Below are 23,240 nucleotides of genomic sequence, written 5' to 3'. Positions count from 1 at the left end.
GTACCGACAAGCAGCTGCTTATCGCTGAAGTACTCCAGGATGAAATGTTTTACGGACAGCTTGCATGAATGAGTGTTCTCATAGAGCAAACACCCCATAAAAACTGTGTTTTCTTTTTTTTTTCTTGTACAACTCCACTGATACTCGGCAATTCTGCAGAGCATACTGCACTTTTCTACTGTTTACTGAATTTTTCAGGGATCAAGCTAAGTAAAACAAGCACAGGGGTCTTAAATCCGCACTTGAGCAACTTCAGGATCTTAACTTTATCCTCCGCAGCCATCAGAAGCACAGGGAATCCAGAGCTATCAAAACTTAAGGATGTCCTACATCTGCAGTGAAACGGTGCCAAGAATAACTACTGCTGCTCGTTACTCAGAACAGCAATTGGGCCGTCATCAGTTTAGAGAACGAGATAATTAAGTCAGGTAGAACTGTTTGTGTCAGGCACGGCTTCCCAAGCCCTCTGAAGTCACTTCAGGAACTTCGCTCGTCTCTTTCGCTCCATGAAAGGTAGAAGAGATTGACTAAGCGACACAGTGAGGATCTGGGAGCACACTGCCTGGAACAATTCCCTTGACTGAAGCTGCAAATCCTCCTCAGCTGTCAAACCACTTCAATCCCATCACTCTGAGCGCAGTACATTCCAAGAGCACCCCTCATTAATTGCTCAACTGCTTCAAAACAACTCGAGGTATTCAGGCGGTGGTACTCCTACATCTGTACGGCAAGGAAGTTGTCTTCTTTCTCTAAACGATAAAACTACTGAAGGTAGCCAGCAGTAAGGATGACTTTCTGCAGTCAAAACCAACACATCAGGGAAGAAGCAAGTCATAGCTACGCGGAGAAATTCCTACTGTACAAGAGTTACACGAGCAAGATGAAGCCCCAGGGAAAGATGTTCAAGAAGAACTATCCAAAAGGTTCTGTTCAGAAGGAAGCGTGCACATTCGCTAGTACAGGAACACCACTGTTTGAAGAGGCATCGCTGTGCAAGCGTCTCTTCTCAGCCTGGTTTCCGAGGAGTCCCGAATCCACGTGTCTCTGTCTCCAGCCACCCCAGAGCTCTGGTGTGTCATATGTCTTGAGTCCTCTGTCTTCATCGCCAGCATCTCACCTTCCATCCACTTCTGCAACCACAATTTCAAGCACCAGCTGACATTCTTACTTCCTTTTCTTGCAGCTCGTCACCAGGATTACTGCCTTTTGTCGGCGGCTGTGGGGCTCTGTGACACTCCTCTTCTGATGCTTCAAAGTAACAGCGACCAGGCAGAGAAGCATCTCTCACTACACATCATTTTCTTCCTAATTGAGTGCACTGGAGTATATCTTGACAGGATCTGAAGAAGAATGGGAAGAAAAGGGATTACATTATGATCTGAATGGCACAAAAGCTGCTTTCTGCAAACACAGCTGTTAAATGCAGCGACAGTGCAATACAGAGCCTATTGTTGAGGCCCATGTCTAATGAAATACACGGCACATGCTCTTGAGAATTTATTGATGTAAAGAAGTGATTTATTCTTACTACATGTGCCTGGTTTTTTGCTTGATAAAAACACAGAACCAAGGTAACACAGTGGGAAAAATAAAACCCTTTCAACAATTTTTAAGAAAGGGATTCTAGCATTGTTGCTCAAGCTCCACTTTACAAGCCAACGTGAAGTTACAGAAGAGTAACTGCAGCCTTCCCCAGGAGCTGGGAAGGCTCCATCCTGGCATACGTGCTTCAGCAACGTTAAATTAAAACACCTCTCTCCTACTCGGAGATATTAATTCAGCGTAGGCCTCCCCAAAGCGTTAAGTCTCACTTGCAGCCATGCAGGAAAACATAACAATCCTGTCCGTGTACCTGGCAGGTTTCAAGGTGGAGCTCGGAAAGCAGCTGCTGCCACTACCTGGGCATGAGCTGGGAGCAGGGCAGGAAAATTCTCCTCCAGACACACATCGGCTTCGCACAACCTGACCCTGACAGAGGGAGCTCTCCCTCCAGGCCAGCTCTGCCCTTTGACCTTGCTGGCACATGCTGCCACCATCTTTGTCTTACTGGTCCCGTACGCGGGCTCCAGGGGCAGCTCTGGTCTCTGGCTGGCCGAGCAAGGGGCAGGGTCTCAGACCCAGCTGCCACAAAGGTTTTCCTGAGCGAGGATGGACGATTGGCAAAGCACGCAGGCTGCAATTCTCCCCAGCCTACCTGCCACTTATGACAGGCTCATTACGTTACGGGGCCTTTATCTGAAGGGCTAAACGCCCTAGCTGAGATGACTTGCACCCATGTAAGTTAGTAAAACACCCAGTTTGGCTTCTCCATTAATGAAGAAGCCATTAAAAAAACAGCTTGATGTTTTCATCAGCCATTTAGTTCCCCTGTAACTCAACTATTGGGCTGCTCGGTGAAGCAGGTGACACGGACAGGTTCTCCATTTCTACAGGGACAGGAAGCAGCAGCAGCCCGCGCTTCTGGAGCACGCCGGGCAATAGCCTGAGAGAAGATAAGAAACAGGTGGCGACCTCATGAAGAGCTGAGGTTAGGAGTTAACATCTGCTAGACAGTTGTGCGTTTGAGTGTCAAGCCTCCAGAACTAACTCCACGTCACTGCTGCTGTCCCCCAGCCCGCAGCAAGCAATGGTGCACAACACAGCGAAACCAAGACAACGTACCTTGCAGGGGCAGTTGGTCACCCTCCAGAGCTTGTCACTGCTGGCCTTCTTCATTGACTTCAGACTCCAGAATTCCTCCTTTCTGCCCAAATCCCTCGGCAAGCATCTTTAATCCAGGGTGGCTCCGTGACTGCCTTGCCCATTAGGATATAACCTTGTGCTTCAGATGTAGAGAGCAATTCCGATGTTTTTTCTCATTTTTGCCTTGAGATCCTCAGTCTACGTCCTCCTCCAGTACTCAGCACTGAGCCTGGCTCCAAGTTTGATGAACCCCTGCTAATCCACGGAATAAAACAACTTCCAAAGGAGCGAGCTTGTGTTGTTCTGAGACCTTGGGTGGCTCCGCTTTCCCCCCAGGCTCCAGTTGGGTGCTTGCAAGCAGTACAAGGAGCAGCCAGGTGGACAATGTACACACAAGTTTACTTTCAGAAAGAGCCTACCGACGAGGGACAGACCATTAGCACCACAAACTATGGATGAGACAAGCAAGAAGACTTCCAAGATGTGGATGAGAGCACACTGACCCGATGGAGACCTCAGAGAGCACGCCCGGAAAAATGAGGCGAAAGGAAATTCGGAAGAAATACTGCACCGGCACGACTGCAGCACTTGAGCTTTCCAACCCGCACCGGGGGATGCAACAGTTCGGTCAGCCCTAGGAGCAAGTGCTTTGAGGGAAAGCCGCCTTTAACCATGAGAAATACGTAGATCTGTAAAATGTTGCCGTGTTGGGCTAGGAGAGCACTGAGCTCAGTCTGAGCAGCAGCAGCCACCTCCAGCCCCTCAAACCTTCTCCTTCTGAGCCCCAAGTGGAAGAGGAGCCCCCAAACACCCCCTCATGAGGAGCCCAACACCCCCACACCCCCAGCCCTCTCCGCTGGCTCACTGTGGAGTCCCCACACCCCCTCAGCACCCCCCCAGCGCCGTGCCCAGCCCCTATCTCCCCTTTTGCATCCAGCAGGGCGCCCCGCGGCCCTCCGCCAGGCCGTGCCGGGGCCCTCACCAACCTTCTTGAGGGCGGGCACCAGCAGCCCCCGCCACTTGGGCGCGTTCTCCTCGCTGAAGAACTCGTAGAGCAGCGGCTGCGCCTGCATGCTGCCGCCGGGCCCGGCCCGGCCCTGGGGGGGGCCTCAGGGCGGGCGGGGCAGCGCCGGGGACGCTAGGCCGCGGGGAGCGGGAGGGAGCGGGCGGCCTCCCCCCCCTCAGCGCCTCGCCTCAGCAGGAGGCCCCGCGGCCTCCCTCCGCCTCCTCCGCCGCCACCGCCGCTGCTGCCGCTGCCACCGGCGGCAGGCCCGCAGCGGCGGGGGGAGGCGGCGGAGGCTGCCGCATCCCCCCCGCACGGGCTCTCGGGGGGCAAAACCGCAACGGAGCGGGAGGGGAGAAAATGGAGGGGGGGGGGGGGGGCGGCTTCCTCCTCCTCCTCCTCCTCCTCCTCCGCCGCCGCCGCTGAGGGCGGGGTCGGGAGCGCGCCTCCGGGCTCGGCTCGTCCGCCGCACGGCTGAGGCGGCGGCGCGTGCGCGCGCGCAGCCCCCGCTGGCCCAGCAGCCTCTCGGCGGGGGCCTCCGCCCCGGCGGCGTGACGTCACGCGGGGAGAGGGGAGGGGGGGAGGGAGGTGTCTCCACCCCCCCCCCGCCCCCCGGTGCGCGCGCGCGCGTGAGCGGTGCTGAGGGGGCGGAGGAGGCTGAGGGCGGTCACAGAGCCTGGGGGCGGTCACAGAGACACAGACAGAGACACACGGACACAGACAGACACACAGACACGGCTAGGGCAGTGCCCAGCGCCCCCCGGAGCCTGTCCCAGTGCCCGAGCACCCTCTGGGTGCAGAACCTGTCCCCAACCCCCAGCCTGACCCTCCCCTGTCCCAGCTCCATGCCGTCCCCTCGGGTCCTGTCGCTGTGTCCAGAGAGCAGAGCTCAGCGCCTGCCCCTCCGCTCCCCTCGTGAGGGAGCTGCACGCCGCCATCAGGCCTCCCCTCGGTCTCCCCTTCTCTGGGATAAACACACCAAAGCACCTCAGCTGCTCCTCGTACATCTTGCCCTCCAGACCCTTCATCATCTTCATACCCCTCCTTTGAACTCCTAACTTCCACGTCCTTCTTACACTGTGGCACCCAAAACCACACACACTACCTGAGGTGAGGTCCCTCCCCTCGACCTTAATGCCTGATGTGCCCCAGAATGTGCTCAGCCCCTTTGGCTGCCATGGCACACAGCCTCAGAGTCAACTTGCCATCGACCAGAGCCCCCATGCCCCTTTTCACAGGGCTGCTCTCCAGCCTCTCATCCACCAGGCCCTACAGATGTAGAATCTGGCATTTTAGTTGAATTTCACATGTTTGGTGACTGCACAGCCCTCTAATTCATCATGATCTCTCTGCAAGGCCTCTCTACTCTGGAAGGACTCAACAGCTCCTCCAAATTTAGCATCCTCTCCAAACTGACTTAGTACACATTCAAGTTTGATGCACTTCAGACTTGAGTTGTGCTGGGGGAGTCAATCCCCAGCAAGCACCCACATGTATGCTGCTCACAATGGCCCCGAGGCCTTGCTGCCTGCAGGCCACAGCTGGGCTCCTCATGGGCACAAGGGGACAGGTCCCATTTTGGGGTGTCAGGAGATGGTGAGGCAGCATTACTGTGCCCCAGGGAGCTCTGTCACCCATCATTAGAAAGATGCAGGCATCTCACATGGAGCCAGGTCAGCATTCAAGCAGCACAAGAACAGCCTCAGGGGTAAAAAGTGGGAGAAAAAAGGCCAGAAAAAGCAAAGCTGGAACATAAATGATGCCCTGTGGCGTAAGCGGGACAAAGTCCATGGTGGTGTGCAGGGCCTGGCAGGAGGGGGCTGGGAACCATGGGCAGATTCAGTGTGCTCTGTTCTGCAAGGTGAGGAGCCAGGGACAGCCCGAGGGCCAGAGGAGGATCCAGTGTGCTGCTGCTGGGACCACAGAGAGGGAGGGAGATGTGGAAACCTTTGCAGGTGGCTGGAAGATTGGTTTAGGGCCAGCTTTCCAGCTGGAAGGAGAGCGAGGTGCCCACACAGGTTGCTTGGGCAGAGACTGTGGAGTCTCCCTTTCGTTTCAAGGGCTGGTCATACAGACACCTGTCAGGAATGACATGCACGTTGGGAGGCTCACTTACATGTAATTAGTGTTTGTGGAGCGCTCTGAGGACAGGAGGAGATGGTCCCGAGACGCTGAGCAGCACTCCAGCGTATAATGGATGGAGCTTCTCAGAAAGAGACGTCTTCACCCTGCAGCTCTGCCTGTGGCGCTTCTCCTCCAGACAGATGCTGCTGGCTGAAGGAGTCAGGCTTCTGCCTTGAACACGCTGGGACCACGATGAAAGGAGGGGGATTCACATTTCAGAGCTGTTTGCTTGGCCTAGCAGGCTGCTGGCACATTTGGGGACGCCATCTCAGCATCTCGCAGGCTGGGGTGCTCAGCACAGTATGGAGAAAATTCAGTCTGTCAGCATTAAGATCCTGAGGCGTAACACCTCAACTGCTATCAAGTATGTGCAGCGCTGGGTGAAAATTACACTTGTGCTCTACTTGCCAGCTTTTCTATGGAGATGAAGGCCCCAGGTTTTTGGTCTAAGGCTCCTAAATACCAGTGAATGGCCTGGATGATGCTGGGGCCTGGGCAGGAAGGAAATCCCATCTCCCACCTGAGCCCCCGGCATTGCCCGAGCAGGCATGACTTGGGCTGTTGGTGCAAGGCTGTGGTTGCTTGCTCGGCTTTTCTTTCTGCAAAGGAACTGAACAACCCCACTTCTCACTTCTCTTCAAGAAGCTCAGCCTGAGGTGGGACCTAACCTCAGCCCCTGCGCTGCTCACAGCTTGGCTGCCAGGTTGGCGAGTGCTCTATTGCTCAGCCACTTCCCCATATTAGCAAGGGCCGATAGCTAGAAGCCAACACTAGCAGCCAGAATGGAAGGGGCTGAGAGGAGAGAGAAAAAGGGAAGCCACTCAATCTGCCAGAGAAGCTATTTGAACTAGCTGTAGGCAGATGCCTTGCTGTAAGCTCATCTGGCCTGTGATTTGTGTTCCTGGCTCTGGCCGTGCTCCTTTCAGCCAGCCACACACACATTCTGATCCCATCTGACATCAAGGTAGGGGTTTTGGAAGCTCCCAGTGAGGGGGAAGCTTGAGGAAGCTGTTTGTGGCAATTGCAAATGTAGTAAAGGCGACTTTTTGCTCTACCTTTTGCTTATCCAGGCTCCTGGGCTAAGCACAGGGCAGCTGCCAGCAGAGCAGCTCTGTTCTGCAGGAGAGGCAGCTCTGCAGCACAGACCCCAACTCCTGCAACAGAATAATCCCTCAAAAACAAGCAGGAACCCTTCCCTTCTTCCTCTTATTCCAGGCTGGAAAGCAGCACATGGGAGCCAAGTTGTCTTGGCTGTAAGAGTAAATCTGAGACAGCCTGTCCTAGCACAACGATCCCCTTCCCACTTCCCCGTCCTCCTTGACTTTGGTGATCAATCCCAGCTGCAGCCCAGCATGCATCCTTGTACCAAAAATGCTCAACCAAAACAAAAACCATCTTCCTCAAGCTCCTGTTGCCTGGAGTTCAGCAGTGGCCCAAAAGCCCCAAACAACACTCCAGTGGGCCCAAGCTGCTGCAGAAACCTAAGAGGAGGAAGCAAGTTTAGGGAGCTCTCATTTGTACATCAGCCATACTGTACTTTGTTCAAATTTTGCTACTTTTTGCATGTTGAAGTGAAGAATAGTTGACAGGAGGGAGGATGGAAATCCCCCCTTGAGCAGCAGCAGTACAAATGTGCTGTAAAACACCCAGAACTTCTCGCCTTTTCTGAGAATTCAGCCTCTCTGCAGCGGGGCTGGTGTCACCACCTCTCCCACAAGGCGTAACTGAGGTTCAGCGCAAGGCAAGAGATGGGGCCAGCAGAGCCAACAACTCACAGGCACAAAACCAAAAAAACAACCCTGCTGAAAAAAATAAAAATCAAATTTTGCAACCAAGAGAGGAGGGGCTAAGTTACTCTAAGGGGAAAAAAAATGAAATAAGTTGGAATTTGGAAATATGTGTCCAAAACACAGATATTTGTTGCCTAAGGGGGAGCAAGACTAATAATACCTACCCTCAAGTGCTAGTCTAAATGCAGCAGACCTCCAGCAGCCTGATCATTCATACATTCACAAATGCCCAGCTTCTGCATTTGGCACAAACATTTAATAGCAGAATCCAAGACTCAGTATGTTCCATCAACAGATTTTAGTCTTCTGTGGAAATTAGTGCAGGTGGTAATCTACTTGTACAACAACATGTTAAAAAAAGTTTATTTTACATTATATACATTAGGGAACATATTTCAAAGCATTACCAATCACAACAATAATGCAGGCCATAAATCACTTTAAATTTAGTTTGTTTTTAGTGTATATTATCACAATAAAATATAAAGAACATATACAAAAAAGGAGTCAAATGTGTGCATTTTGCTAAAACTTGGCATTTACATACTCCATTGGAAAATAGCAATCAAAAATACTTCTGATCAAAACTAAGTTCCTGTGATGCGTAGTAACCATTGTATTGTTTGAATGAGGTAGTAACTAAATTATTTTGGCCATGTGTTAACATCCTAAATTGAAAAAAAGAAGTGTGAAAATGGTTATAAGGCCAAAAAAAAGTCAAAAATGACAACGTCTTTGAGCCATTTCCACAATGTGGAATGTTGCTGCTTTTCATCGTGATATGAAACTATTTAGTAAGATGAAGAGTAATACTAATTTTTATCGTTGTATACACTAATAATTCAAACACCTATTGCAGTGTTACAGGAAGGTACCACTAGTCTGGGATTGACACCCATCCAGGAAGTATTGTTTTCAAGCATAGAGAAGTAATCGTAAAGAGAGTTTTAATTAAATATAAAAATACAGGTGTTTAACTGGTTTGTTTCACAAAGAAAACTACCCGAGTAAACTCAAGGAAAAAAAGGGGGATCTTTGAAGCCCAAGTCATATCCACAAAGTCACAGCTTACCTTTGTGACTAAATACATCACATCTCAATATGTTGTGCAAACATGAACACCAGTGTGTTGCATCAAAATTAAAACAAGATTGTAATCTGATTACAGCCTTGGTTACAATTTCTAAAAGTTAGGATTTATTTGTATTAGTAAATTACATATAATAAAATACAATAGTGTTGTTAAATGAACTATATTTGTTGCTAGCATCCCACTTTATAATAAACACACGACAAGTCCTTAAAATAGTACCCCGATTTCATTTTTGCATCCTCAGTGACTTTTACATCTGTACAGGTAAGACACTTGTACTTAACAGGAGGACTACTATCTACAGAAAGTCAGTGTAGGTCTTCAGCACGAAGTTTCACTGAAAAATACTGCATATGTACAAAGATTACATAACAGTAAATCAAGCACTTCCGTGGTATCTTAATGCTTATGTGTCCATACCACAAACAAGTCTCGTCTTTCTCTCATGCCACAATAAATTATAAAGTAACTGAAGTCGGGTCACTGCAGCTTTTGTGCAATTTCAGCCAGCCATGATCGCCGCAGCAGGAGTGCTATCTTGTCATGGTGAGCTGCCGTGCGCTGTTCTCAGTAACTGTTCTCATGCCCTGCCAGGATATACAAATTGCTGTTGGCTGTTGGGTTGTCTGTCGGCCTACTCTCCAGCACCACGACCCTGAAATGAAAGCAAAACAGCAACAAAGTCAAGTCAACCTTAGTCTGCCCCGGCCACTGGACACAATAGATGACCAAGGTTCAGTCTTCTGTGATTTTAGCCTTTCCCTTAGCCCATGTAAGCTATCAACAGTCCCTACATCCACAGAAACTTCCTGCCAAGTCCCAGAGAGACAAAAATTTGTGAAATGAGAGAATTCTCAAAGCAAGCATCATTATATGCAGAGTTTTCTCTTGTACTCTTTTCTTGCCACCTGCTTTTGGCCAACATTGGAGACAGGACACAGGGTTAGCTGGATCTCTACTACCACTGCAAGGACCATAAGGGATATCCTGCATCAGACTGCTCTCTTCAAAGGAGAGAAGTCAGCAATCCAAAGTCAATTTCACAAACTATTTGAGATGTTTAATCAGGCAAGAACTGCTATAACTGCTCAATGGAGCAGGGTGTAGTGAATTCTCCACAAACAACCCCCAAAATCCAAATCCAGCTATTGTGGATTCACCCCAAAAAAAGGTTGCTTGCTTCAAAACTAACGCTCTGCTAAATGTGCTCCATAAAGGGCATGACACCTCATGCCACGAGGGATTCCCGGCTTGCTGGGAGAAAATAGCACGCCAGCTTTCATCACACTGATGCCAGGCTTCTTGGCTTCTCAGAACCCCAGTTCCTATGAACTGCCTAGGAAATGACGTGTTACTGGCAAAGGTTTCACAGCTCCAGCACAAAATCCGACAGACCTGCAACCAAAACGAGGTCTGAAAAATTTGCAATTCGGCTTCATCGCAGTGTGAAGTCTTTAAACATGATCTCTGATTTGGGAGACTATTAGTGTAGGATGGAAATAGATGGAACAGTCCTTGGAGAAGAGGACACTGTTCTCCAAGGCAATGATTTGCAATGTCATGTTCCATTCTCAAGCCAGGCTTGTTTTTAAAGTGAGCTGTGCCGTCTCTCAACACCTGAGAAGTGACACAATAAAGCCGAGCTCCACGCACACCTCACTGGCACAGGGAGAGTAAAACCCTCAGGTCAGAGATGAGTATTGCTTACAATTACTCATTACCAAAAAGCTACCAGGTATTGCACGTAAGGGAGAATCCTCAACCCCCAGCCAGCAAAAACTGCCATGAGGTAGGCAGCTGACAAAGCCACAGCACCATTTGGTGCCGCTGATGTTTGAGGTAATTACAGGGCTGTGCACCAAGCTTGGGCAACCAGAACACGAGGAAAGCCTCTGGTTGCTCTGAAGCTTATTGGTAGTGCCACGATGCAACAAGAAAGCGCGTTTCCTGCAAGTGGCAGAGGACAGGCAATTCTCCAAAATCAAAATGTGGCTTTGCACTGCACACGAGTATGTTACTGGTGAAACCACCATGTCAGCACGCGCTCCCCAGAAGACAGAACATCTGCTGCTTTCATGGCTGTTAAAGAAGTACAAAGTTCGACAGCAGGGCAGAGAAAGTTGAGGAAGTCAGTGACACTCCTAAAATAGCAGTGACTGACTGGGCAAGCTTAGATCTGATGGGTCAGACAGACACAGCATTTGTGTCCTGTAAAAGAAACGCCAAAGAACAGCTACGCTAAAAATTATGAAGAGCTCTTCAAGAACTGGGCTGTCTTGTTGAGAGGACAACCATCAGAGCTCCTTGCTGAGGGCGAAAGCAAGACATCTAATTTATTTATTTTCCTAAGAGGGAGATACTGATGAGCTACTGCAGCAGAGCATCTGAAAGTAAGGATTTCAACAGTTAAACAAAGGAATTATGGTGCTAAAAAGGAAAGACACTCCTGGATATTGTAACTGCAGCCAAGTACGAGCTTCCTACTACAGCCAAGTACTTCTGGAAGCCCACAAACACTTTCAGAAGAATTTTTTTTTTTTAAGAAAAAAGTAAATTTAAAAGGCTGAAAGGTGAACATGTACACAAAGGAATGAGTAAGATGGCTAGAAAAGGAATCACAAGAAACAAGCAAAGAACTTCCACAAGGTAGAAGGAGAACATTTTTCTATTTTAGCATGCCATGCTCGCTTCTCTTCATACCTGTCAGATCCCAGAAGCCTGAATATCCTCGTATTATCAGAAATTTCTTGTGTGATCTAGACAAAAATAAAACAAGTATTTACATGTTAAGTACACTTTTTTATTTTTATTTTTAAAATCAAACTAGCGAAAAGAATTGACTATGATGTTACCCATTTATTGCTCATTTAAGGTAGCGAGAGAGTTCAATGCAACTGTAAGTCTTGAACGAGATCTAAGTGGTTTTTGGTCGTGGTGGTTTGGTTGTTGAAATTCCTGCTATGTTATGCGAGTTCCTCTGGTAGCAATTGCAATCAACAGGCTCAGCACAGCACCTGAGCTGCTACTGGCGCAGTTCTCTTCACAGCCATGATCGAAATAGGTACCTGTAAGGGTGTCATTTGTCTCACCCTACAGCAGACATTGGAAATGGGTCAGGTAAGTGACACAAAAAATACCTATGGTTGAAATTCTGAATCATAACGACGATGCAGGAAGTTAGTCTTCTGAAAACCTGAACAGGGAAAGCACCGAACTTGTGGCGCTTATGCCCACTGTGTAAAGAAAATACAGTATTTGGACATTTCAGACTAGTGCAATAGAGCTTTGTATATGGCTGGTGAATTGTATTTGAGATACATCTTTATGATGATACGAATACCAAAGAAAACAGCACGTTATTAATTAAAGTCAACCAAAGCACACTGCATACTCCGAAGGATATCAAGTCATACTGTGAAAGGGAAGCAGTGTTTACAAAGATCCCTTTCTACACAGCCACATTTCATGTTTTTGAGGACAGAAGAGATTTTTCTCTCCTCCCCAGGTCCTAGCAGCATTAGCCGACTTCATGAATTCACTTCTGGCACTGCAAACTCAGAAAAAAATTTTAATTCACATCAGCGAAGCTCCCCACTTGAAGTAAGTTACTTCCTGCTTGCTGTGGGGCTGAGCCTGTACATTTTGGCCCAAATTCCGAGAGTCTTGTCTCAGAATTCAGACAGTTCTTTGTTGTTTCATTCTTCCCAATCAATCAAATCAAGCCACTGTGGAATGTCACAGCTGTGGAATGAAAAGGTGAAGCAACTTTACAAGTAGGTGAAATTATCCTCAATTAGACCGGCTAATACTAGACTAGAGAATCTCCACTAACAATGTCTTCAAAGATAAATGTGCTGCGAAGTCAGGCTGGTCATTTATTTTTATTCTTTTTTTTTTTTTTTTTTAATTACCTTAGCACACAGTACAAAAATATTCGCACCAAGTAACGAATGTACTAGTACAGGCAGGAGAGATAAGGAATTGAAAAAAGCTTGAGAGCTTACCCTATGTATGTTCTATGGAAAAAAATAAGTTTTGGGTGGCTGTCCTTCTGACAACAGCTCAGTTCTGCCGTCTGTTCTTCATTTAGGTGCTGGCTTTGGCTTGACAACAACAAACCAAGATGACAGAGTTCCTTATGGTTTATATAAACAATATAAAGCATCCATTTGTGCTGCAGCACTCTGGGGCACGTCCTCTCACAACTGGATCAGAGCTACTGAGTGCCAATGGGTGGAGTAATACGCTGAGCCTTGCAGAATGCTGCTAGCAGCAGCCTGGGGTTGGACAAGTGCCTAGCAGCGTCATCTCCTCCTCACGGTCTGTGCTAACAGCAGGGGAGCTGCAGCTCAACATTATGAGTTTTTGGGAAAACGACAATCGCGCCTGGTGATCAAACATGCACAAATGCCACAAAAAGCATTGGTACATTTGGAAGTCAGAAAGCAGTCTGACTCCAATTCCTGGTCCGACTTGCCACAAAAGGGCAGAACTACTGTCAGCATAGATAAGGTCAGCTGTGGCTTTGTGCAAATAAATGGAGTTGTGTAACAACACGGAGTATCTAAGTTTGGCATGGTGTGACTGTACGTGTACATTAAAATACAACTAGTCATAATGAGCTCAATCTCTCAGCAAATGTGACACTGATGAAACAGCTGGTTAAGTCTGCAAGCAGTCTTTAATAAACTAAAAGGCTCTGGAAAATCCTGCAGAGCACAGTGTTTTCACTCACACCTGGTTGCACAAAGTTTGCAGCAGGAAAAAGGGAGTCGTAAAGGTATTTACAATGGTCTGACAATTTCTAGACATTGTTTAAGTGGCTGAAAAAAAGGGACTGCACAGAAATTGTAGAAAATAACCTTTACATCAACCTCTTCAGATGGAAAATAATTCTTCTGAAAATGAGCACTAAAAACTTCAAAGGACTCCAAAGCCAAGTAAACATGGAGGAGACAAAAAAAAAAAAAACACCACAAACAATGGGCGACTCATTCAACACTTAAAGCTCAGCACTGGAGCATGCACCTACTGGCAAAGCCCAAATTCTGGTATCCATCTGGAGAGGCTAAGGGACTACTGAGGTTGGTCTTCCAAGCAATTAAGGCGGAAGATGACTAATGTGACCAAGAATTAGGCTCAGATACATTTTATGGCAACTCCGCCAGGTCTCTTGTTGCTTTCTACGTTAGACTTGACAGTGACTCCTGGTACAGCTTCGTATCAGCCAGGGCCTTGCAGCATTCCAGCTCAGCTCACTTTCCAATTAGAGAAGAGGCACCACTCCATTATTTCTGATCTGTTCATGAAGCTTCCTTTCAAAAACGTGTGGCCCATCTAGCAGAAAAAATCTTGACCTATTCCAATTTGTTTTGTTTGGCTAGATTCTCCACTGCTTTCCCCTATCTGTGCAACATGGGCATCTTATCCCACCAAGTTACAAGGACAGCATCCCCAACTCAGCTAATTCATGCAGCATTCCATCAAGGAAGGAATAAAAGGTTCTTTGTTCTCAATAAATACTCCAACATTTAAGGTTTCCTCTTTGGAACAGCAAGTCTAATTAGTTTGTAGCTTACGAGGTACACTTGGAATGAGACTTCACCTTCCAGGTCTCATGTTCAGAAGTTACTGAAATGTTTCACTCTTTTCATGCATTTGTCTTGAGCTTGACTTATATTAAAAACTAGTATTTGAAGCAAAATGCAATGCAGTACTCACCTCATTTGATCTAAAACTCCTTCCTTGCATTCCATGTTTCCAGAACGCTAACACGCTGTCCTGTAGACAGACTAACAACAAAGAACACTGGAATCAGTTTTCAGGCGTAATGTCAACACTTCCAAGGCCAAAAGCATATGGCTGCTATTTCAAAAATTGTATATACACATTTTATTGTATTATGTTTGTGCACACAGACTTTACTTATTTAAAGAGCAGGGTTTAAAAATATTCTCACCTAACTAGGAGAAGACCTTTCTGTCTGATATTTAGCCCTAAAAATGGTCCTCTCGTGAAAAAAAGAAACATTCTTCCATTCTAATGCTTGCTGAAAATATACATTGAGCTCCAACATAAGAGTTACAGGCATACTGCAGTGATATTTTGCAGTCACCAAGCATCTGTTGGTTAATAGGGTCTTTACGCAACAGCTGAGCAGAGCTTTACGGAAACCTCTACCTCCCAGCCCTTCCCGTTGTCACACAAACACAACCACACGACAGCCACCTGCATTCAAACCCTGTGAAAGGAAACGAGTCCAGGGCCTTCCTCAAAGAGAGGGGCACAAGCATCTAGGTCCCTAAGAACAATCTGTTTCTACCTGCATCCAGCACCCTGCCTCTATCAATTATGGCAGGGATGCAGAAAGTAGAGCAGAGCTCTTTGGAAACACTTGTTTGGCCAGAACAGGCCAGCAGCAGCTCATTTGTGATGAGCAGAGGCAGGGCTACAGCACATGCAGAGGTACTACCCACAGTGAGCAGCTTCAAGTCCATTTACTCCTTCCTTTCCCCCATTCCTAACCAACACAAGCCATAAAAAAACATTTTCCATGTCAGCGTTTTTTGTCCTTTCCTCTGAGTTTGTTCGAACTACTAGTTCGAAACTTTTAAGCTTCTCCTCAGGAGGAAATCCCTCCACCTCTCTACTATTTTTGTTCTCACTGTTCTTCCTTTTCTGGTGTTACCCTCCACCTATGCACACATCCTACCTTGTCCCACTCTTCCCACCGGGGCTCCAAACTATTTCTTCCACACAATTCCTTCCCCATATCACCTAACCTTGGGTCCCACCTCTCATCAACTCCACAGCCTGGAACTAGAACTGCCTTTGCCTTCCCAACAATCTAACACTCCCCCCACTCCTCCCTCTGCAAAGCTTCCCCGTTCCAACTCAGCTTTCTCCTGCCCTGGTGCCTCATCTCTTTCCTTCCCTAATCCCTCAAAACTCTTTACAATCACTGGGAGATTTGCTAGGGCAGGGTGAGGATTTTCTCCATTCAGTAAGCTTATGCATCCTGTAGATGCCTCTGAGACCATGAAAGCTCACATGCAATGCAGTTTCCAGCCTTTTGGTTTGAGGCTACAACAGAGAAAGGGCTGCCTTCTCGTCTGCTTCTCTGTTTGTGAGAGTTAACTTCCTCAGGAGTTTCACAAGCTCAAGTTTTCAAAAGCAGGTGATGTAATTCAGGTACGTAACCAACTGAAAACTATCAAAATGGATGCGTTCTGTCTTTCACAAACCAAATTCAGATTCTTTACAAGAATACATAAACAATGCCAGTTGTTAAGTGTGACGTATACACATTTTTTGTTTGAGCTGCTTTATAAAAATGGACTGCATGAACACACACGCAGAATGAGTTGGCCATGCGTGAGTCACAGAGTTTAAGCAGGCTGCGTTAAGGTTTTCCATGCTGAAGGTCTCCATCATATTGCCAGACTATTTAGTCTCATCAGGGAAGACTCCGGAGTTACTGCTCCCAGAGAAGAATGTTATGCAGCATGCTGAGCCTTTCACTGAGCCTTCGAGCTCCAAGTGAGCATGTGATAATGTTTTGCATACCGGAAGACTTGACAGTTTTCAAGTAATTCTGTGTTGTAATAGTAAATAATCTAATCAAATATTCAATACTAATAACAAAAAACAACTTACCTATTGATTCAATTTGAAAGTCAAATGTGAGCTCTGATGACAGCTTGCGGCTGGATTTTAACCTGCCTTGCAGATTCACTATTTTTATGCAGCCTAGACAATAAATAGGATACATCAACAAAGAATTAATCTTCAATATATGACCTAATTTGAAGATATACAGTATGCATGCGCATGCACATGGATATATTTCATTGATACTGAAACTTACAATCTAAACACACCAAAATGGTATCTCTCTCCAGCTGTGTTACATGTACAACACTTGTCTCTGTAGTGTCTGTAAGAAAAACGAGAGTGTTAGTTTGTAAACTAAATTACCATGAATTTGAAACTGAATTCTAGAAGTTGAGACAATTTAATGGGTTAGTGTCTTTTTATCTACTTAAAACAATCATCTTACCAGTGACATTTCTCTTCTCTTAGAAGGGCATGTCCACTGATCCAACTTGTTGACTGTGATGAGAAAACTGAAGCTGTAATATTATCAAGTATGGACTTAATCCAGGCTTTTCTGAGCCAAGTCACAAAAGCAAACTCATGTACATTGTTGTTCTTTTTTCTCCACTAGTCTCATTTAATTTGCTGTTGCAAAAAACCGCATACATCTGAGGCTTTTCACACTAACTGTGAATGCTGTTTCAGTCCATTTTTCTTCTGCCTTTATTTCTACATCTTGCTAGGGACTTTTAAAATTAGAACTTAATTCTTGCTGCTCTTTTTAGACTTTCCACCCCCAGTTATTAGAAACTGGGGGACAATTTCCTTCTCCAAACTTTGAAAGGAAGCGTTACCTTCCTTTCTTCTGGGTTACAGCTGCAGCAGTCTTCATCACAGCAAAAACAGGGGGATCTGACCCACAAGTGATCAGTGGACATGTCAACTCAAAAGAGAAGTGCAGTTTGGTCCATTTGTTTGCTAACTTTGGAGTTACACAAAAAGCAGCTTTTACTAACTCCACATTGCTGCCAGTGATTCTGTAGGCATTCTTTCATACAAAAAATAGAAACTCAATCAATCTGTTAGAGTTGAGAAATTAGGGCATGTTACCTAAAATACATAATGAATTCCATGGTACTGTTGAGAACCAAAAAATTCAAGGATGATGGCAGAAGTGTGCTCCTCGAGATGGCCTCTCCATCTCTTTTTTGCTGTTAGGTGTCTTGGAAGGTATACATTAACCACCTTAACCAGTTTTGAATGCGTGATCTTAACCAACAGTGGATATAGGCATGATGAAAGCATGCAACAGAAAGACTGGAGGATATACACCTGTGCAAACACATCATGTAATGTAGAAACATGCACTTCGCTGGCTGAAGCTAACAGGAGAGGGATGGGAAGGGAAGAAAGCAAGCCCCTGCGGTAAGTCTCTGCCAGCTAATTGTCTGATAAAGACATTTTCTTGAAAGAATTCACAAACAAATGCCAAATGTCAAACAAAAATATTTGCGACCATGTGGTAAACACTTTCCTCATTAAAAAGAAATAAATCTTTTTGATTGCATTATCGCCCTACTGCCAGCAGAGGACAGGAAAAAACCAATACAACATAAGAGTTTAAATTAGTGTTAAATAAATAGAAGAAAACAACACAGACACAATAAGGGAAGACACAACTGACTCAAGGAAGCTTAAGAAATATTTCTGGAAAGCACAAAGCAGTGTTAAATTACCAACATTAAAAAAAAAAGGAACTGGGAAGGGATTACTATTCTTGTATTTACATACTGATGAAGACAATATTGAAAGAAGAATGACAACAAGATGTTACGGTTCAAAGAATTTCCCCTCAGCATGCTATTTTTATTGACTCCACTGGAGTCACAGGCACATAAATATACATGAGCTTGAAAATAAAATGCACCAACTCTGATGTAGTAAGTGCATTAATCGGCCATCCACTGATCACTTTGGTTTTGTACCAATTCTTTTAATTGTGTCACTCTGACATATCCTTTTCAGCAGCAAGAAAGTCAGCAGGCATCTTTCCAATGCCAGCTACTACTTAGTGAATTCCACAGTATCCAATTAGCCAGATTGATACACACATTTATGCCAGCACAGGGCAACACACAAATTCACGGTGGATCAACACAGATTCTATGGCTGATAACAACTAAGTTATTTACTGCTTCTAACCCTGCAAGCCATAACTGGAGTTGGCTCACTACTGTAGCTATGTTTAGAGAGATCCTTGCGGCTCTAGAAAAATAATTCTGAGCACATTTCCTTTGCAAGAGTTTCTACTGTTGCACCAAAGGCGGCTTCCTTACTTTTACAGCACCCAGACCAGTGATGGACAAGTGCTTGGTTCCCTGCTATCAGTGGTTCTTGTTGTTTTCTCATTCCATAAACATCAAAATAGAAACGTGCTCCCTCCCAACAGAAGGCTGACAACACCATTTCTGACCTTACTGGCTTATTGCAGGAGAGCCAAACCACACCTACAGTGATTTTGAAAGAAATAGCTCAGAGTGTAATTCTATTAAAATCTATTAAATAAACAAAAGTCGCAGCGCCAGCGTAAAGCACAGAACAGCACAGTGACTGAAAGTCAATTACAGACTTATTTATGGAAATGCGAGAAACCACAACTCCATCCTTGAGACTAACAGGAGTCCAATTGGTTCAACAGTAGAAACACTTTAAAAAAAAAAAAAAAACAACAAAAAACAAGGGTGCATATACAAGCAGGTACATCCAGATACCCCTTTAAACAAAAAAGACTTATCATGATCACTCAGCTTTAATGATTTAACCATTAGTTTTGTCAAAGGAAACTACCTTTCCAGTACTTCAACTCCAACAGAAGAGCAAGGAACACTTCTGAATGCAATCACAACAGCATGCACAAACCTGTTTCTGTAAACCATGAAGAGGTAGAATTTGGGTTGACAGTCTCAAACTTCACCACCTGATTGAAGTCTCTTCCTCTACTGACACCGACACAAACTAAAGGGAATTCTTGCTCTGGGACTACCAGCATTTCAAACAATCTCAGTGGACAAGGTACAGGAAAATCTATGTGCTAGATTAAGAAACAAAAAATATGTATTAGAAGGGAAACAGGTTTAGTTCCAGTTGCTATTAGCTATTTAAACCATACAGTAAGTTTTATTTTGTATATTTTATAACACTTAGTCGACTCCTTTGGATAACAGTATTAGACAGATACAGAAAGCCTCAAGTTAAGAAAATTAGAAAGTCTTCATGCCGATTTGGTTAAAACAGATGGGATGCCTTTCATCATGTGTGCTCTGTGCTGCTGCTCACAGAGGACAAGAGTGCTATACCCAGGATTGCCCCCCTTAGGTATGGAGTCTCAAAGCCATTGCTTCCTAGGCTGATTAAGTCATAGCAGCTGCCTCTCATTAGAAAAAAAAAAAAAAAAAAAAAAAAGAGTGCACCTTGGTTCCATCTCTTCTGATGGTGTCAAACATTTCTGGGCACCTACGGCATCTCAAACCACAGAATATTTGGCTACCTTCTCTATGGTATGGAAACAGGCCCATTTCTAACCCCTCCATTTGGCCATGCCTCAGTCTGCAAGCCAGAGTTTTCTATTGTGCAACTAAAAGGCAATGCTCATGCAAGGAGGGCTTTGTTCTTCAACTGAAGTGCACCACAAAAGAAAAAAACAAGGTTCCTATATACATTTTGAGTCAGTAAATGCATATTGAAAATAGCTTTTCAAATATCTGCAAGGTAATTAAGCAGAAACTGTGAGAAAAGTCAATGCATGGTAATGACTCAGTTATTTACTTATTTAATGCTATTAAATAACACAAGCAATAGCCAATACTTATTCATAACAAATCATTACAAGACAAATAGAAATGAACATCAGAGTATTTCACCTTATTGCAGCATTACCTTGATTAACATGAATTTTTGCATTGGTTCAACCCATTCTAACAAAACAATGCTAGACTGTAGTGCTCCACAAAGGTACTTGTGGCCTGTGTAGGGATTCCTCACTGCCAAAAAAAGAAGAGGTAGGGTACATTAGTATACTAAGCAATTATAAATCATAAACAATTTTCAGCTAAATAACAGTCCATACATTTCTGGAAAATAACTCCTCCCATCCCTACCCTAATCTTTCATGAAGGGAAGCTGCTGAAAAGTCAACATCTATACTTAAAAAATGGTGGCACGGAGCATGCTGGAGCAGGGGCTGCCTTTCCATTGGGCATGAACAGCAAGCAGCTGGTGCCAAATTAGCCATAACAAACAACTCTCACAAGAGAGCTTTGGCATGTTTCACCGCTTCAGCTCGAAATAATATTGGTTTTTGTTTTCTGAAACAGTAGATGGGATTTACTACTTTAGACAATTAATAATAAAAAGGGGAGTCACAAACATTTGAGGTATCGTGCTCTAACACGTTGGTTTGCTTAAACTCTCTCCAAATTATCACGAGAAGCTATTAAGGAATGGCTTTTTTGATGAGACATGGACAATTATCCATGAGGAACTAAACAGCCACTGTCACTTGAGAACCGCTCAGCTGCCTTTCAAGCACCACAATGCTAAGTCTGAAAGCCACATACTGTATTTTTGATTAGCACTTCTTGACCAGCATGAAATACAGTTTTAAAGTGACATCAGTTTTCATTCGACTGCTCCATTTCTATTTTTTTTTTTTTTATCAGGGTTCAATTTAGAATTGTAAAAAGGACAATAAAGTTGTGAAAATTGGGCACTGTGAAAGCTGGAATTTTACAACTTGAATTCTACAGTAATGACAACATTTCACTCCCTAATGGATATGCTGGCACTGCTTAGGAACAACAAGCGTTACTTCGCACCTTGTACAACTACACCTAAAGACCAGATGTTAACTTGCAGTAAACTAACCATCAGCCAGCCACCAGGCAATTAACAACAGAGCTCAAATAACAAGCGTCTAACCCAGTACTATGTACATAGATGAAAAATGCTCATGCTACTCCACTGCCAAGAAAATCCACTCACAATCCACTGGCATCTGAAACACAAAAGCTCAATGTCATTAACCCGAGTTCTCCTTCACCTTCAGTCAAGCCAACTGCAAAAGGCAGCAAACAGCACTTGGCATGGCCCTCAGTAAGGCTGAACTCAGCAGCAGAAACCACAAAACAGGCAATTAGCAACACCTGTAAGCAGGAGAAACAAGACCAGAACTTCTGGTCTTTTTCTGCCTCCTATGGCACTGCTGCTTTCCCCAGGCCAAAGGGATCCTCACGCTGCCAGCAGGAATGGAGACTCAGGCTGCACGTAGTAAGCAGGGCAGTAGGTGGGGGATCTTGCCCCTCAGACCTCTCTTTTGCAGCTGCCCCTGTTACAATCACAAATTCCCAGTGCCCGTCATGCAAGAAGCGCTCCAGGCTTATTAGGTTGAGCTGTCTCTGAGCACAACAATGAATTCGCCCTCATCGTGCCAACCCCCACGGCACTCCTGTTAAATCCCGTGCCTGGTAGTGTAGAAACCATAAGATTACGGAGGAGCATACCACCATGTCCCTCATTTAATGGAGTTATCTTAAAACAAAGGGGCTCTGAAATGAACTTTAAGTGCCAGTGCTTGTACCTGCTCTGATCCCTGCCTCTCCACACCCCCCAGATGACATCCACACCACAGAGGAGGGAGAAGCTGAAGTTTTCCTTTCAGCATCCATTAGCAGTCACAGCTTGACTAGACGCCTCAATTAAGGCAAGGCCCGAACGAACACAGTACATATCATTAACACCCCACCACACCCTGAAGGATTTGTATCCCAGAAAGAGACAAGTTTTAACAGGTGAGCTGGGCAAAGGAGTGATAACAAACATAGGATGTTTTAGCAATCTTGGGGAGATTCTCATCAGGATAAGCAATAGATGCTCACCCACCACTGAAGATCTCCTGTCTAACTCCTCACACCAAAGACTGGATTATGGGACACCAGATGAAACATTCCCAGGGATAAGAATTTACGAGATCATCCACAGCTACCTTTCCCCTCTTTAAAACATTCTTAACACACCACAGCTTTAATTCTTCAGTAGCTGGCACTTTGAATGCACTATGGAGTCTTCAGGGACTGTCCCCAAAGAACTGAAAACATTATTTGTTTTTATAATCCAATATAAATCATTGCATCTTCCACTAGTAAATCAGCTTACTTAACCCGACGGTAAAATCTTTAAGTCACTCCATCCATGGAGATTAGGTTCTTCCTGAGGGCTAGCTTAAACATTTGACATGCACTCTGCTTCCCTGCATTTTCTTGAGAAATACTTTTATCTTCAAAAACAAAGACAAAAATGAGCAAGTTTTCATTGCCTAAATGCAAGGATTAATAGGATGAGGTCACTGTCTGCAGCTGCATAGTTTCATAATTACAGAAAAGCCTCTTCTCCCTTGACCTCCAAAAACTGACACAGAAATCTTAATACTGCCACCATTTGTGATTCTTATTGGCATTTATTCTGCAGATCTTTACTTACCAACACAACACTTCTGACACCATTTGGTGTCGGGAATTTTTGTAGACACCGCAAACTTCCTACAAGATAAACACAGAATAATCAATCAACTAAAGCACCTGAATAAATTTGCTTTTCAGAATGTTGTTGCGGTGAAAATTGTACTTGTCCCCCAGGAAAGTTAAACATTTATTTATCTCTTCTCAAAACAAAATGCCTAGAACACACAGTGTGATCCCATCATGAAGCACTGAGATGCTGCTCAGTTATCCAGCGTTACGAATGCAGTTAGAAATCAACCTATAACTTGTTGCATCTTGTGCTGGATGCTAATACAGGTAACAAAATCCATCCTTGTCCCGAGGACATTACAGTTCAAGACAAGACATGGGGACTTGGAATGTGGAAAACTATGTTGTGCTGGATAGCTTGCTGGACT

At 45.2% G+C, this 23,240-nt stretch overlaps 2 protein-coding genes across 6 annotated transcripts in view; both read right to left on the bottom strand.

The window, feature by feature from the left end:
* SOS1 (SOS Ras/Rac guanine nucleotide exchange factor 1) overlaps nt 1-4,173 on the bottom strand; it is a 49,348-nt gene extending 45,175 nt beyond the window's left edge. The window contains exon 1 of the mRNA XM_082755526.1: nt 3,669-4,173. Coding sequence (XP_082611652.1) covers nt 3,669-3,755 — 87 coding nt within the window. The 5' untranslated portion in view covers nt 3,756-4,173. The remainder of the gene's footprint in view (nt 1-3,668) is intronic.
* Nucleotides 4,174-7,953: 3,780 nt separating this feature from the next.
* Nucleotides 7,954-23,240, bottom strand: part of MAP4K3 (mitogen-activated protein kinase kinase kinase kinase 3) — a 79,641-nt gene continuing 64,354 nt past the window's right edge. For all 5 annotated transcript variants that reach the window (XM_082757167.1, XM_082757168.1, XM_082757169.1 and 2 more), the window contains 8 exons: nt 22,823-22,881; nt 20,225-20,328; nt 19,208-19,379; nt 16,560-16,628; nt 16,349-16,441; nt 14,414-14,484; nt 11,393-11,448; nt 7,954-9,347 (listed from right to left, as the gene is read on the bottom strand). In XM_082757167.1, coding sequence (XP_082613293.1) covers nt 9,260-9,347; nt 11,393-11,448; nt 14,414-14,484; nt 16,349-16,441; nt 16,560-16,628; nt 19,208-19,379; nt 20,225-20,328; nt 22,823-22,881 — 712 coding nt within the window. In that variant the 3' untranslated portion in view covers nt 7,954-9,259. The remainder of the gene's footprint in view (nt 9,348-11,392; nt 11,449-14,413; nt 14,485-16,348; nt 16,442-16,559; nt 16,629-19,207; nt 19,380-20,224; nt 20,329-22,822; nt 22,882-23,240) is intronic.

Source organism: Aythya marila (assembly GCF_965140915.1).
Source record: "Aythya marila genome assembly, chromosome: 3".
Taxonomy (NCBI): Eukaryota; Metazoa; Chordata; class Aves; order Anseriformes; family Anatidae; genus Aythya; species Aythya marila.
This window is presented reverse-complemented; position numbering and strand designations above follow the sequence as displayed.